Raw genomic sequence first — 15,404 nt, 5'->3', positions numbered from 1 at the left:
ACGGTAGCCCATGGCAACCCACTGCCACAGGGGCTGCGGCCTACGCCGTCGCAGCGACTCACAGCAGCCCAGCTCCAGGTTGAGCTGTTATTCAGCATCTTAGCTGTAGAGGGCAGTGTCACTGGCCCTCATATTTAGGATCCGAACCAGGGCCTCTGGCATCTGAAGCCAGTTCTTAACCGTCGCGCCACTCGGCCAGCCCTCTGCAGTCTGTTTTAATATCAAGGCTCTGAGTGAGAATGAACTATATCCTGGCTCCTGCTCCAGGTGGGAGGGGAAAGGCTGTTGTCACAGCTTCTTGGGACACTTCCTTAGGGCTCCCCCTCTGCTGGACTGGGCTGGAGGCACCGTCGTGCTGAACAAGCTGCCACAAGTTCAGGCCCTCGCAGCAGCGTGGCATGTCCAGGTCACTCCTCTGCCCGGCTCCAGCCTGCACCTCCAGGGCACCCCAAAACCCACCTGCCAGTAGCACCTAAGAAGTGTGGATGACAGTCCCTGCTCCTCAGGGGCTTACTGTCAGCACCACACAGCGGTCATTCATTTTCCTCTCACACTGATCCTATGAAGAAGCTCAATGAATAGCTTTACTGAGAACACAGAGGTTCAGAGAGGTTAGGAAACTTGACCAAGGTTACAAGCCGGAAGCGAAAGAGCTGCAATTCCAACACAGGTCTCTCTGACTCTGACATAGTTCAGAGTCTGCCTGCAGCCACACCTGGTAAGAACGAGGGGGCTCCGTGCTCTCTGATGTCCCTTCTCCCACTCGTGGGGTTTGTTATCAGAGTATAGTGACTGCCCCCAGGAGGGCTGGAAGCTTAGGTTCCCAATGCTGCTTCTTCCCGGCAGACAGCTGGAAGGACCCAGCTCAGGCATTTAAACCCCATCCTGGCTGTCCCAAGAAGGCTGACAGTTAGGGGAGAACTGTGCCATGCTCTTAGGATAAATCCAGGCATGCCTCACTTTATGGAGCCTCTACTGTGCTTCACAGATGTTGTGTTCTTTACAAATTGCAGGCAAGGCCCTCCCCCAGCAAAAAGATTATGACTTGCTTCACTGCAATACTTGCTTTGTGGTGGTCTGGAACCGAACCTGCAATACCTCTGAGGTGCGCCTGTACCCAAATCCAAGGCATGGCCCCATACTCTTCCAACTCCAGGCCTATGGCCTCTGGCAGTTCCTCTAGGTCATCTCTGCTGAGAGCCTGGCGTCTTTCCAGGCTGCTTACTTCTCCTAGGCTGCTTTCCCCCCTCACTGCTGCCCACCGAAGTCCTACCTGTCCTCATGGTTTTAAATGAAATATTTAAAACTTTAGAAAATTACAGAGAATAACGTAACAAACACCTGTGTACCCACTAACCAACATTATCAGAACTTAACACTTTGCCATCCTTGCTTCAATTTTTAAAAGCTTTATAAAATATTACATATACCCTTCAACTCACCTATGTACCCCGCCCTCGTCTCATTCCTCTGTCCTCTTCCTCAGAGATCACCACTGAACTTGGAGGTTTAGCATCCCTCTGCATATTTCTATACTGTACGAACCCACACAAATGTCTATAGTCTTAAAACATGTAGCTTTGCGGGGCAGGGGGCTTGATTTCAAGCTCCATGCATCATTCAGTAATTTGATATTTTGAGGTTTCTCAATGTTGATGCATATATATGTCCCTGTATTCATTTGAACTGCTGGATAGAATTCCACACGGTGCAGGTAGCACATTTCGTCCTTTCTACTGCAGGGGCCATGCAGCAAGTTCCAATGGCAGCTATTACAACAATGCTGCAGGTTTCCTTACAACCAGGTACGCTTCCTGAACTTTGTTAGATTTGTCCCAATTGCTTCAAAGCGATGACACACATTTACACTCCCACCAGCAGCTTGTGAGAGCTCCAACTGTTCTACATCCACACCAATATTTGTATTGTCAGACTTTCAATTTTTTTGCCAACTTGTTGGGTATAAAGTGGTATCTCAGTTTTAATTAAAATTGAGTATTTCTCTGATGACTAGTGAGTTTGGGCATGAAAATATGCCCACGTGTTTACTAGCTGTTAGGGTTTTCTCTCCTGCCTGTTCATATCTTTGGACTATTTTTCAACTGAGGTTATTTTTCTTATTGATTTGTGGGAGTTATTTATAAAAAAAATTCTGTGGGGCCGGCCGAGTGGCTCAGTTGGTTAAGAGCTCGCTCAAGAGTTTGAGCTCTGAGCAACAGCGGTTCGATTCCCAGCCCGAGCTGAGCAGCCGCTGAGCTGCCAACAGGTAGCAGGATGGCTCAGCTTAAAAAAAAAAAAATTCTGTGGACTAAAAAAATGCTGTAGCTTAATCTGTTGTTAGTTATATATACAAAAATATCCTCTTCTAGTCTCTGGCTTGTCTTTCAACCATGTTTATGGTGGTTTGTGTTGAATAGAAAATTTAAATTCTTAATTCCTTAGTAGTCCAGTGGTTTAGGGTTCAGCACTTTCACAGCTGTGGCCAGGGTTCAGTTTGCCTCAGGGAATTCTTGCTTCCTAGCTGGTATTTATCCTCTCTCTAAAAGGTCAACTCCACACTGCTCTGTCCTCGGCACCTGGAGGACATAACAGGAACCTGGCACCTGGCACATAACAGGAACTCTCAATGAACAATGACTGACTGAATGAATAAATGAAACAATGAATAACAATCCATGAAACAATGACTGAGTAAATGAATGTAATTTTGTTTGTGGTCAAGTTTATCAATCTTGTCCACTGGGCTTGGGCTTTTTGTATTTTGTTTAAGAATTCTTGGGCCAGCTGAGTGGCTCATTGGTTAAGAGTTGGCTTGGGACGCCAGCTCTGAGCAGCAGGGCTGCTGGTTCGGATTCCACATTGGCCAGTGACGCTGTGCCCTCTACAGATAAGATGGTGAACAACAGCTCGACCTGGAGCTGGGCTGCTGTGACTCGCCGGTGACGGTGTAGGCTGCAGTGGGCTGCCATGGGCTGCTGTCAGCTACCGTGAGCAGCCGGCAGCCAGCATGAGTGGTCGGCAGCCAGCATGAGCTGCCAATAGCCGCTGTGAGCTGCTCTCCAATGGCCAGCAACCGATCTGCCTCAGCCGGGAAGAGTGCAATGATAATACCAACATGGGCCAGTGAAGCGACGTCTTCCACAACTAGACTGAAGAACAAAAGGACAGCAACCTGTCTGTTCCCTTTCCCGGATTCCCCAACGCTGTACTCCTCCCCCAATTCCCCAATAAAATCTTAAAAAAAAAAATTCTTTAATGACCTGGTGGCCATAAAAATATTTTCCTCTGTTCTCTTTTAAGAGTATTCTAGTTTTGCCTTCCACACAGGAGTCTATAATCTGTGTGAAACTGACTTCTGGATTTGGTATGAAGTAGCGATCTATTGCATCCTATGTGGAAAGACAAATGCCCTACCACTACTTATTGAATCATCCCTTTTCCTACTGCTCTGAAATACTATCTTTTATATATCAAGTCTTTATAAATGCATCGGTCTGTTCCGGCCTTTCTAGTATGATCCATTTGTCCATCCTTACTCTAGTAACATACTATCTTAATTATGATGGCCTTGTGATAAGTCTTGGTGGCTGAGAGGGCAAGTTCATCTATTGCTAATCCTTCAGGTCCCTAAATGAACATCTCTTTTCCATGGAAGTGTCTTTCATGATTCCCCAGGTTAGGTTAGGTCTCATGTTTATATGTTCCTACAGCACTTCATTTATTTAATGTCTGCTGCTCTATCCACTTGTCACTTCCTTGAGGGCTGGAACAGCTTCTATTTTGCTCACTGTCATAGCCCCTCCACCAGCAAAATGGCTGGCACATAATAGGCCCTCAATAAATATTTGGTGAATGAAAGAATGGGGAAGGAAAGGATAGTCTGTTTTGGAGAAAGAACTTTTGGGGCAACTGTGATACTGTTATATGGCAAGTCCGATGCAGGGAGCATATCTGTGCAGAAGGTTATTGCAGGGGAGAGACATAAAGAAAGAAAGATGCCAAAAAAGCATAAAGCTGTATCCTTAGTGATTGGCATGAGGTCTGTCAGGTGGTAGATGCTCAGTAAACATTTGAACAATGAATGTAGGAATGAAACACATTCCCCATTCACTAATTATAATTTCTAAAAATACACAATATTTCTTGAGGGCTATGTGACAGGTGTTTTACATGCATTATCTTATTAAATCACTAAAACAAATCTATGAGGCAGGTGCTATTATTATTTCCATTTTACAGATGGAGAAACTGAGGCTTGGAGAAGTTGCTTAGTGTCACAAGCCAGTAAGTGAAGGAACTGGAACGTGAATCCAGGGCCCTGTGGCCCCAGGACCTGAGTCCTGGCCTTCGTGGAACAGGGGCCAGCTGAAAAGTGACTCTCTTCCATGGGGGTGAGTTGCTATGTCTAAATTAGATTCTTAGGAGTTTATGTGCCTTTGAAGCACTACATGCATTCAGCATGTAATCATGATAAAGGAGCTTTTCCTATTAAACACATATTATCCACTAGGGAATCAGGCCTTTAGTGAGGGAGAAATGAGTTAAATCTGTGGTTTAATAAACACTGCCAGTGATTCTGATGCACTGCTTTAAATCTTCACCCTTGGAGTGGAGCTTCCGAACCCTGTGTCACTTGGGCATTGAATGGGTTACAGGTGTGATGGTTCCCTTGGCCTAGCTGGGAGGAGGCCAGAGCCTGCAGGCTAATTGCAGGCAGTCTCATCTTTACCTTACTTTTTGTTATATTTTCTGAGTGTTGTGAAGTGAAAGAAGGCCAGAAAGTACTGCCTTGGGGAATCCAGGAACTTCTCATTTATCTCTTAAAATTCTTATAATAATAATAATGCCAACAATATTTTAATAGCAAGAAACTATTACTTATTGAACATCAACATGCTAAGCAATTTACATATATTTTTTTGTTGAACTCTTACAACCACCCTATGAGTTAGATACTATTATTGTGCCTATTTTACAAATATGGTAAGAGGGCTTAGAGAGGTTGAGAGCCTCAAGGTTATCAGTTAATAGGGCACAGGTGGCACGTATGCACAGGTCTTTCTAACCCTATGATGCCTGTGCTCTTACAGGTCAAGGTTAATACTAGTTCTTGTAATGGTGAAAGTTTACTTTGTGCCAGGCGTTATTTTAACCACATTACATACTTCTTCAATAATTACAACTCTTATTATTGCCATTTTGCAAATTAGGAAATTGAGGCTCAGAGGAATTAAATAACTTCCCCAAGGACACAAGCTGGTAAATTATGAACCAGGATTTGAACTCAAGAAGTCTAGCTCTTGCAGCCACTATGGAAAACAGTATGGAGGTTCCTGAAAAAATTAAAACTGGAACTACCATACGCTCCAGCAATTCCACTTCTGGGTACTAATCTGAAGAAAATGAAAACAGTAACTCGAAAAGATATATGCACCCCCATGTTCACTGCAGCATTATTTACAATAGCCAAGACATGGAAACAACCTAAGTGTCCATTGATGAATGACTATATAAAGAAAATGTTATATTATATATGTATTACACACAGTGGAATATTATTCATCTATAAAAAAGAATGAAATCTTGCTATCTGCAACAACATGGATGGACCTTGAGAGCATTACGCTAAGTGAAATAAGTCAGTCAGAGAAAGACAAATACTGTATGATCTCATATGTGGAATCGAAGAAAAACAAAAAAACAAAGCTTATACAGATAACAGATTGGTGGTTGCCAGAGGTGAGGGTTGAGGGGTAGGTGAAATGGGCGAAGGGGCTCAAAAGGTACAAACTTCCAGTTATAAAATAAACAAATCATAGGGATGTAATGTACAGCCTGGTGACTATAGTTAATAATACTGTATTGTATATGTGACAGTTGTTAAGAGAGTAGATCTTAAAAATTCTCATCATAAGAAAATAATTTTGTGACTTTATGGTGACAGGTGTTAACTAGACTTATTGTGGTGATCGATCATATTGTAATATACACAAATATCGAATCATGACGTACACCTGAAACTAATATAATGTTGTAGTACCTTAATAAAAAAAATAACAACAACTACAAAAAGAAGTCTCTAATTGCATGGTCTGGACCCTCAGGAAAGCCCCCCCAGTCCAGAGGGAGAGAGACAGAGATGCTACGGTGATCATTTCGGGATAAAATTACTGAATGACTGCCGCTGCTGCAGGACTGACTGTGTGAGGTGGAGAGGCCCCCTGGCTGGGCATTGCTGTGGAGTCTGTTTGTTCTTTCCCTTCCTGTGTTTCCAGCTCACACCTGCCGCCCCCGGGGCCTGGCCACAGTGCTTGTAGCACAGAAGTCAGGCGCTTGTGGAGACGCCATGCCCCTGAACAGGCTCTGGAGCACAGCTGCCTGTGGATGACATTCTTTTAGGCACACATCATCACAGGCTGGAGCCTCCTCTGTGGCCCGTCCCCAGACCTCAGGGCCCGGAGGAAAGGAAGCCAGGCAGCGAGACGGGAGAGGGCAGTGCCTCTTCTGGCAACAGTAGCTGCCCGGAAGACCGCAGCACTGCCACTGCCATTCTGGTCAGAATACCGGACTTGCGGGTGGGGAAGTAGGGACCCTGGACAGAATGAGAATAGCGTACACAACCAGTGCACTTTCTGGGATTATATAGTCTTTCTACACACACACCAGCGGGAGGTGGTGAAAGGATATCATTGGGGAGGTAGGGTTGACACAGAAGCCTGATGCTCGTACACAGGGAGAAAGCAGACTTCCCCTAGTTCTGAGTTCATCTCTAATTTTGCAGCCGGTATCCTGAGCATTAGGCCCTGCTGTTGTTTATACTTGTGTTCCCATAATTCCCTTGCACTGCTATTGACATGGACTGGTTACAATGCTTCCTCCTCCTCGAACTGAAAGGTCTGAAGTTTCCTTCAAATAGGAGGCCTCTTGGTGAGGGAGTGGGTAAGCTTCGGGCCACAGCTAGGGGAATGCCATCTGAGAAGCCCCTTGGTATCAATAACTGTAACAATCTGTGGTTTTCAAAGGATTCTACTACTTCTACGCTAATCTTTCAGTACTTCCACATATCACTGTTTGGAAGGATCTGGGAGGTGGATGGGACAGATGCACAGCTGTGACTGCTGGGGGCTGAAACTCATACAGAAATCTCACCCTCCTAAACTCACCACCTACCTTTCAGGAATGGGAAAGGAGGACAGTGGCTGCTCTGGAGTGAAAGAAACCAAGGTGACATGTCACAAAGTGGTGGCAGGCAGTGACCAGTACCCGAGCGATCCTCTTTTAAAACAAAGGTCAAGTTGCTTGAGAGGCAAGAACTATAACTTGCTCATTGCTCTGTTCCCAGAGTGTTCCACAGCTCCTGGCTCAAAACTGGCACTCAAGAAATATTTGATGAAATGAGGTACTGACATGTGCTATAACATGGGAGAACCTTGAAAACATGCTAAGTGAAAAGAAATCAGTCACAAAGGACCACATATTATATGATTTCATTTATTTTAAATGTCTAGAATAGGCAAATTTATGGAGACAGAAAGTAAATTAGTGGTTGCCTGGGTTGGGGAGGGGGAAGGGATTAGGGAGTCATGGCTAAGGGGTACGGGATTTCTTTTGGGGCTGATTAATATTCTAAAATTGGTTGTGGTGATTGATGTGAATATACTCTGTGAATATACTAAAAGCCACTGAATTTTACAATTTAAATGGATGAATTATATGGTATCTCCAAAAGCTGTTAAAAAGGAAATATTTGGATGGGGGAAAAAGTGAAGGGATTAGAAAGTACAAACTGGTAGTCACAAAACTGTCACAGGGATATGAAATACAGTATGGGGAATATAATCAATAATGTTGTAAAGATTATGTAGGGTGTCAGATGGGTACTAGACTTATCAAGGGGATCACTTCATAGATTGTGTAGATGCCTGGCCACTGGGCTATACACCTGAAGCTGAAGTAGAATAATATTGAATGTCAATTATAATTAAATATATACATATAGTCACGGGATGTAAAGTACAGCATAGGGAATAGAGTCAATGGTATTGTAACAGCTATATACGATATCAGAGGGGTAGTAGATTGGGGGGGGGTTATCACTTTGTGAGGGTGTAAATGTCTAGTTATTATGTTGTTTTGTACACCTGAAACTAATAAAAATAATAATGTGGTAGTAACTATGTATAGTGGAAAAAAAAAGCCTGGAAATCTAGAAAAAAAGAAAAATGTTTGATGAATAATATAAATGAATGAACAAATGAATAGAGCATATAGTTTCTGACTTTGTCCTTAGAGTTGCTTAGAACCATGGCCTATTAGAACCATGTAAACTGGCAGACAGGACTATTCATCCACTTGGGAGACATTTACGGTGTGTCTGGCATGTACCCAGGTGCTGTGCTAAGTGACAGTGACCCAGCAGCAAACAAGGCTGGTGTAGATCCCACTTGCCCTCATGGCACACACACACTCATGGCTCCTTTTCTTTGGGGATTCTTTAGTTAGAGACCATAGCTGGTTTTTATTATTCAGCTCTGTAGAAATTGTAGCTGATTTTTATGATTAAGCCCAGTCTTTAAAAAGACTGGGTTTTTCCTCCCAGAATGTTGAGGGTGAATCTTCCTTAAAATGATCTGACCCCAACGGGGAGCTATCATTGGAAACTTGAAGCTAACTCCACTTGGCTGCTTTTAAATTACAAGAGATAATCTCCCACACCCCTTTTTCAGCTAAGGGGACAAAAAACCCCAAATCTCCTTTAGAGAGCAGATAAGTTAAAATTGTAAAACCTGAACTGCAGCTTTTACCAGTGGCCAGTTGCCACTGGAAAAGGTAAGGAACCACTGAACAATGAGGGGGGAAAAAAAACAACCTAGAAAATTTTGGGTGTGTGATCATTAAACAGGTTTTGCATATGACTGTGAACTGGAAAACAGCAGCCCCGGTGTGAGCTGCGGTCTTGCTGGCTGGCAACAGTGGCTTTCCGCCCTTCTAGTCAGCAGAGGGGCTTGGTGGGCTTGTTTCAGGAGTGAGGCGATTCTTGGTGCAGAGTGGCCCACGCAGCGTTGGCTTCAGTGGGTTAAACCACCAGGCAGAAAATGATGTCATGATGAAGGGAGGCAGGGGTGTGAGGAGGTTGAGAGCAAAGTCTCTGGATTCGGGGAACCCGAGTTTAAATCATGCCTCTGCTACTTACAAGCTGTCAGTAAGTTCAGGCAACATACTTAACCTCTCTGAGCCTCAGTTTCCTCTTTTTTTTTTAATTTTTAATTGAGATATATCAGTTTTCTTCTTTAGTAAAATGGGAAGTAATTGTTTTTATAAGGATTAAGTAAGATAGTTAAAGTAAATGAATTTATTTAAAAAAAATTTAAATTTTTTTATTTTTTAGCTGAGCCATCCTGCCACCTGTTGGCAGCTCAGCAGCAGCTCAGCTCGGGTCAGGAATTGAACCGCTGTTGCTCAGAGCTCAAACTCTTGAGCGAGCTCTTAACCAACTGAGCCACTCGGCCAGCCCAACATGAATGAATTTAAATGAAACAATAAAGGTAAATGCATTCATTATAATTTTAGAAAGCTGGACATTTAAAAAATTATTATTAAGACTTTACTTTTTTTTTTTTAGCAGTTTTAGGTTCACAGTGAAATTGAGGGGAAGGTACAGAGATTTCCTATAACTCTTTGCCACCACACATGCATAGCCTCCCCCATTATAAACATCATTGCCATAATGGTACATTTGCACAATCAATTAATCTACACTATACATCACCACCCAAAGATCATAGTTTAAATTACGGTTCACTCTTGGTGTTGTACATTCTATGAGTGTGGACAAATGTATAATGACATGTATGGTGTAGTACAGACATACCTCGGAGATATTGTGGGTTCACTTCCAGACCACAGCAATAAAGCAAATATTGTGATAAAGCAAGTCACACAAAATTTTTTTGGCTTTCTAGTGCAAATAAAAGTTACATTTACGTTATACTGTAGTCTATTAAGTATGCAACAGCCTTATGTCTAAAAAACAATGTGAATACCTTGTTTAAAATACTTTATTTCTAAAAAAATGCTAATCACTACCTGAGCCTTCAGCAGGTCATAACCTTTTTGCTGGTGGAGGGTCTTGCCTCGATGTTGATGGCTGCTGATCAGGGTGGTGGTTGCTGAAGGTTGGGGTGGCTGTGGCAATTTCTTAAAATAAGACAACAGTGAAGTTTGCTGCAACAATTGATGCTTCCTTTCATGGAAGATTACTCTGTAGCACGCAGTGCTGTTTGACAGCATTTTACCCAGAGTAGAACTTCTTTCAAAACTGAAGTCAATCCTATCAAATCCTGCTGCTGCTTTATCAACTAAGTTTATGAAATATTCTAAATCCTTTATGGTCATTTCAACAATCTTCACAGGATCTTCACCAGGAGTAGATTCCATCTCAAGAAACCACTTTTTTGGGTTGGCTGAGTAGTGCGTTGGTTAAGATTGGGCTTGGGACGCCAGCTCTGAGCAGCAGGGCTCCGGTTTGGATCCCACATGAGAGCCAGTTACACTGCCCTCTACAGCTAAGATGGTGAACAACAGCTCGACCTGGAGCTGGGCTGCCGCAAGTCGCCAGCCACGGCGTAGGCTGCAGCCCCTGCTGTAGTGGGCTGCCATAAGCTACCGTGTGTGGTTGGCAGCCAGCGTGAGTGGCCAGCGGCCAGTGTGAGCTGCCAAGAGCCGCCGTGAGCGGCTGTCCAGAGGCCGGTGACCAATCTGCCTCACCCGGTAAGAGGGCAATGATAATACCAACATGGGCCAGTGAAGCAACGTCCTCCACAACTAGACTAAAGAACAAAAGAACAGCAACCTGTCTGTTTCCCTTCCTCCGATTCCCCAGCACTGTTCTCCTCCCCCAATTCTCCAATAAAATCTTTAAAAAAAAGAAACCGCTTTTTTGCTCATTCATAAGAAGCAACTCCTCATCCACTAAAGATTTGTCATGAGATTGTAGCAGTTCAGTCACATCTTCAGGCTCTACTTCTAATTCTAGTTCTCTTGCTTTTTCATCACATCTGCAGTTATTTCCTCCACTGAAGTCTTGAACCCCTCAAAGTCATCCATGAAGATTGAAATCAACTCCTTCCAAACTCCTGTTAATATTGATGTTTTGACCTCTTCCCATGAAACACAAACATTCTTAATGGCATCTAGAATGGTGACTCCTTTCCCAGAGGTTTTCAATTTACTTTGCCCAGATCCATCAGAATAATCACTGTAGCCTTCAAAACGTATTTCTTAAATAATAAGGCTTGAAAGTTGAAATTACTCCTTGATTCATGGGCTGCAAAATGGGTGTTGTGTTAGCAGACGTGAAAACATCATTAATCTCATTGTACATCTCCATCAGAGCTCTTTGGTGACCAGGCACATTGTCAATGAGCAGTCATTTTTTTGAAAGAAATCTTTGTTTCTGAGCAACAGGTCTCAACAGTGGGCTTAAAATATTCAGTAAACCATGTTGTCAATAGATGTGTTATTATCCAGGTTTTGTTGTTCCATTTGTAGAGCACAGGAAAAGTAGATTTAGCATAATTCTTAAGGGCCCTGGGATTTTTGGAATGGTAAATGAGCACTGGCTTCAACTGAAAGTCACCAGCTGCATTAGCTCCTAACAGGAGAGTCAGCCTGTCCTTCGAAGCTGTGAAGCCAGGCATTGACTTCTCCTCGCTAGCTATGGAAGTCCTAGGTGGCATCTTCTTCCCATCTTAGGCTGTTTCATCTACACTGAAAATCCGTAGTGTAGCCGCCTTAGCTGGAGCTTCTGGACAACTTGCTGCAGCTCCTGCCTCAGCACTTGCTGCTTCACCTTGTACTTTTATGTTATGGAGACAAATTCTTTCCTTAAACCTCATGAACCAGCCTCTGCTAGCTTCAGACTCTATTTCCGCAGCCTCCTCACCTCTCTCAGCCTTGCCAGAATTGAAGAGAGTTAGGGCCTTGCTCTGGATTAGGCTTTGGCTTAAGGGAATTTTGTGGCTGGTTTAATCTTCTATCCAGACCACTAAAACTTTCCCCGTATTGGCAATAAGGCTGTTTTCAAACTTTCTTATTATTTGAGTGTTCACTGGAGTAGCACTTTTAATTTCCTTTAAGAACTTTTCCTTTGTATGCATACATTGGTTGTTTGATGCAAGAGGCCTAGCTTTCGGCCTGTTTCAGCTTTCCACATGCCTTCCTCACTAAGCTTACTCACTTCTAGCTTTTGATTTAGAGTGGCGTGCAACTCCTTTTCACTTCAACACTTTGATGCCACTGTAGGGTTATTAATTGGCCTAATCTCAATATTGTTGTGTCTCAGGGAATACGGAGGCCCCAGGAGAGGGAGAGAGATGGGAGGATGGTTGATAGGTGGAGTAGTCAGAACACACACAACGTTTATTGATTAAGCTCTCTCATATGGGTGCTCTGTAGTGCCCTCAAACAATTACAATAGTAACATCCAAGATCACTCATCACAGATCACCATAATGAATAAAATAATAATGGAAAAGTTAGAAATATTGCAAGAATTACCAAAATGTGACACAGAGACGTGAAGTGAGCAAATGCTGTTGGAAAAATGACATCAATAGACTTGCTCAACGCAGGGTTGCCACGAACCTTCAGTATGTAAAAAACAATGATCTGTGAAGAGCAATGCAAAGTGCAATAAAACGAGGTATGCCTGTAAAGAGTATTTTCCTAAAAATCCTCTGTTATGGCATTTTTCAGAAAACAGGATTTTTTGCTATACTTCCATTTGCCAACTGAGCTCAGGTTTTGTGTCAAGTAAAAGTTAATTGAAGCATACATAGTCCAACAACCTCATTTGGTTAAAAAATGTGAATGACAGTGAAACCAAACAGAAATTAGGGGGCTCCAACTGTATCTATTTCTGCTAAATCTTCCTGGTTCTGGAGTAATCTTGAAAACCTTCTTTTGGCATAATTTCTACAATTTATTCTACCCTCAGTTGGGCATTGTCACCCTCATGCCTCTCTAGTCTCCAACCTCAACCCCCTTTATCACAAGTTGCTGCCAACTCTTGCCTCTTCTTTTCTCAGCATATCCTCTAGGGGTTTTTGTGCTCGTATGCGTCTCTTCATCTCACCACCCCTCAACTCCATCTCCAGACCCTAAGGCTCCCCACAGAAACCACAAAGGATCACTTGGCTTCCCTTTGAAAGAAAGCAAGTACGATGTTTTTGGGCAAATTCCAAATAGACCCCTCTCCAAAAACCAGTTTCTTCCCTAATGGTTTTATTCTTCCTTAATGGTTTGTTTGTTTGTATACATTTCAGGTTTCTCTAAGAAACCCTGTCCCACAGATGGATGAGTTGGCTTCCAGAGCCCAGGAGACTTACCTGGCTGCTTTCTGAGTGAGCTCCAGCGGGAAATCTGGGCACAGTAATTGCAGCAAACAGTGATATTCTTTCATGGTCAGCAAATCTGAAGTGGAAATGGAGAGAAACACATGAGGCCCCTGCATGTGAAGTCACTGCTCTCTTTTTGGTCATTTCATGGGTTTCAGACCTTGTCTCGGTAGAGTTGCTCTTTTAAAGGTAAGAGTTAAGAGTGTGCTAGCCACTACCCTTTAGGGGTTAGATTTTAAGGTCAGTATTTATACACTTTAGGGGTTAGATTTTAAGGTCAGTATTTAAACACAGCTTTTCCTGGGTGGGAGGCACCCAGCTGCAACATTTTGGCCAAAGGAGCTTCACTGGTTTGAAAAATGCCGGGTGAGAAGGGGGAACAAGAGGGGCCCTTTTATCAGCCTTCTTGGTTTGGTTTTCCTTGTGTTTAAAAATCTGCAAGAGGGAATCATTTCAAAGCTAGTTAAATCTGCTGAAATTCTCTGGCATGGTAACATTCACCACAAGGTGCCCAAAGACCATCTACAGACCATGTGCAAGCAGTACTCAGGCAAACTTAGTCTTGCAATGTATGGAGAGGCACACAGTATAGCAACCCACAGACCCGATTACTCTATCATCCAGTGCTGCGCAGGCGGGCTTCTTTCTGATGGCTGCACACAAAGCTGGTCATCACATACAGGAAGCCAAGCTAGAGGTCCAAGGTATACAATAAAGGCAACCAAATGATTCCTGATATACAGAGCAGTGCTTTGGGAGAGAGAAGCCTGGACGAGGCTCTGCGGCCCGACAGAAAACCCAGAGAGGTAAATCTCAGGGAAGCTTATAGGGTCCTAAGGGAGAAAAGGAAATACACTGATGCTTAAAAGCAGTCTTGGGACTGCATGTGCTAACCCCAAAGATTTTCCATCAGCCAGGCAGCAGCAATCCACAAGTATTCCATACACTAAAGCATTTCAAATATGGAAGGACATGCTCATGGTAAAGCGAGAAGAGCAGGAGACCTGGAAGCCATCCTAGCTGGGAGAACAGTGAGAGAAGGGAATCCAAAGGGCATGGCCGCATGTGGAGAATGAAGATGATGATCATAGGCACTTGGTTTCTCTGGACCTAAGTTAGCCCAAGCCACAGGAATCCAGAGCTCCTGCCCCGGCGAGTTCGGTTGATGCTTTTCCAAGACCAAAACCCCAAATCCCCAGGGACAGGCCTGGGTTCCTACTACTTTTTCATCAAAGCTCAATTCAAGGTGGGGGCAGAGAGTTAAACTAACCACACTGCCAAAGTCAGGGACACCAAGGAACAGAATCGGCGTCAATATAGGTCAAAGGATCAAGATGGCTTTTGTGGCCTTCGTCTTCGCCACAATAGGGTGTGTACTTTCCTCTCCTCACTTGCCTGACCTCGGGCACAGCCGGGTAGGAGGTTTGATTCTTCAAGGCAAAGAGTAATCGCCACACGTGGTCTCAGAGTTGGGGTGAGGGACAGGAAAGGCAAAGGGAAGGGAGAAAAGCCACTGAATATAATGTGCTCCCACTTTAATCTCACTCCAGAACTCCCTAGATAGAGACAGGAGTGATTTCTGGCAGGAAGTACATAAAGGAAAGTTCTATCTTTGCATCATCAGTGCTTTTTCTAGGCTAAACTTTGATGGATATACCTGCTACCATTCTTGGGGGTGGGGAAATCAAAGTGTTTCACAGAAATGCACACATATCCCCATAATTACCTACGAAATATCCTTGGGAAGGTAAACAGAGTGAAGGAAAATGAGCAACCCAGGGAGACAGAGAGAGAGAGTTGTGTAACCCCCACATGTAATCAACACACAATGATGAGCATCAATCTCTGGCTCCTGGTTTCTAGACCCTCGGCTCCCTTTGGGTTCTTGATGATATTCTAACTCATATACTTCAAAACTTGCTTCCCAAAGAGAAGAATGATTTACAAAAATCATTTTGTACCTCTGTAATGTAGCAACAGACTCTCGGGAATGCTAAATACATGAGA

At 43.6% G+C, this 15,404-nt stretch overlaps 1 protein-coding gene and 1 long non-coding RNA gene across 3 annotated transcripts in view; one reads left to right on the top strand and one right to left on the bottom strand.

Moving 5' to 3' along the window:
• The window catches only part of LOC109390224 (uncharacterized), a 9,612-nt gene extending 4,289 nt beyond the window's left edge, over positions 1 to 5,323 (top strand). Inside the window, exon 3 of the long non-coding RNA XR_002125523.1 lies at positions 4,240 to 5,323. This is a non-coding gene — a long non-coding RNA (uncharacterized LOC109390224). The remainder of the gene's footprint in view (positions 1 to 4,239) is intronic.
• Positions 1 to 15,404, bottom strand: part of CSTPP1 (centriolar satellite-associated tubulin polyglutamylase complex regulator 1) — a 180,833-nt gene that overhangs the window by 13,443 nt on the left and 151,986 nt on the right. For both annotated transcript variants that reach the window (XM_019656428.1, XM_019656427.1), the window contains exon 4: positions 13,389 to 13,473. In XM_019656428.1, the coding sequence (XP_019511973.1) occupies positions 13,389 to 13,473 (85 nt within the window). The remainder of the gene's footprint in view (positions 1 to 13,388; positions 13,474 to 15,404) is intronic.

The sequence above is a fragment of the Hipposideros armiger genome, unplaced genomic scaffold (assembly GCF_001890085.2).
Source record: "Hipposideros armiger isolate ML-2016 unplaced genomic scaffold, ASM189008v1 scaffold_258, whole genome shotgun sequence".
Taxonomy (NCBI): domain Eukaryota; kingdom Metazoa; phylum Chordata; class Mammalia; order Chiroptera; family Hipposideridae; genus Hipposideros; species Hipposideros armiger.
The sequence above is the reverse complement of the archived record's forward strand: the minus strand, read 5'-3'. Positions and strand labels throughout refer to the sequence as shown.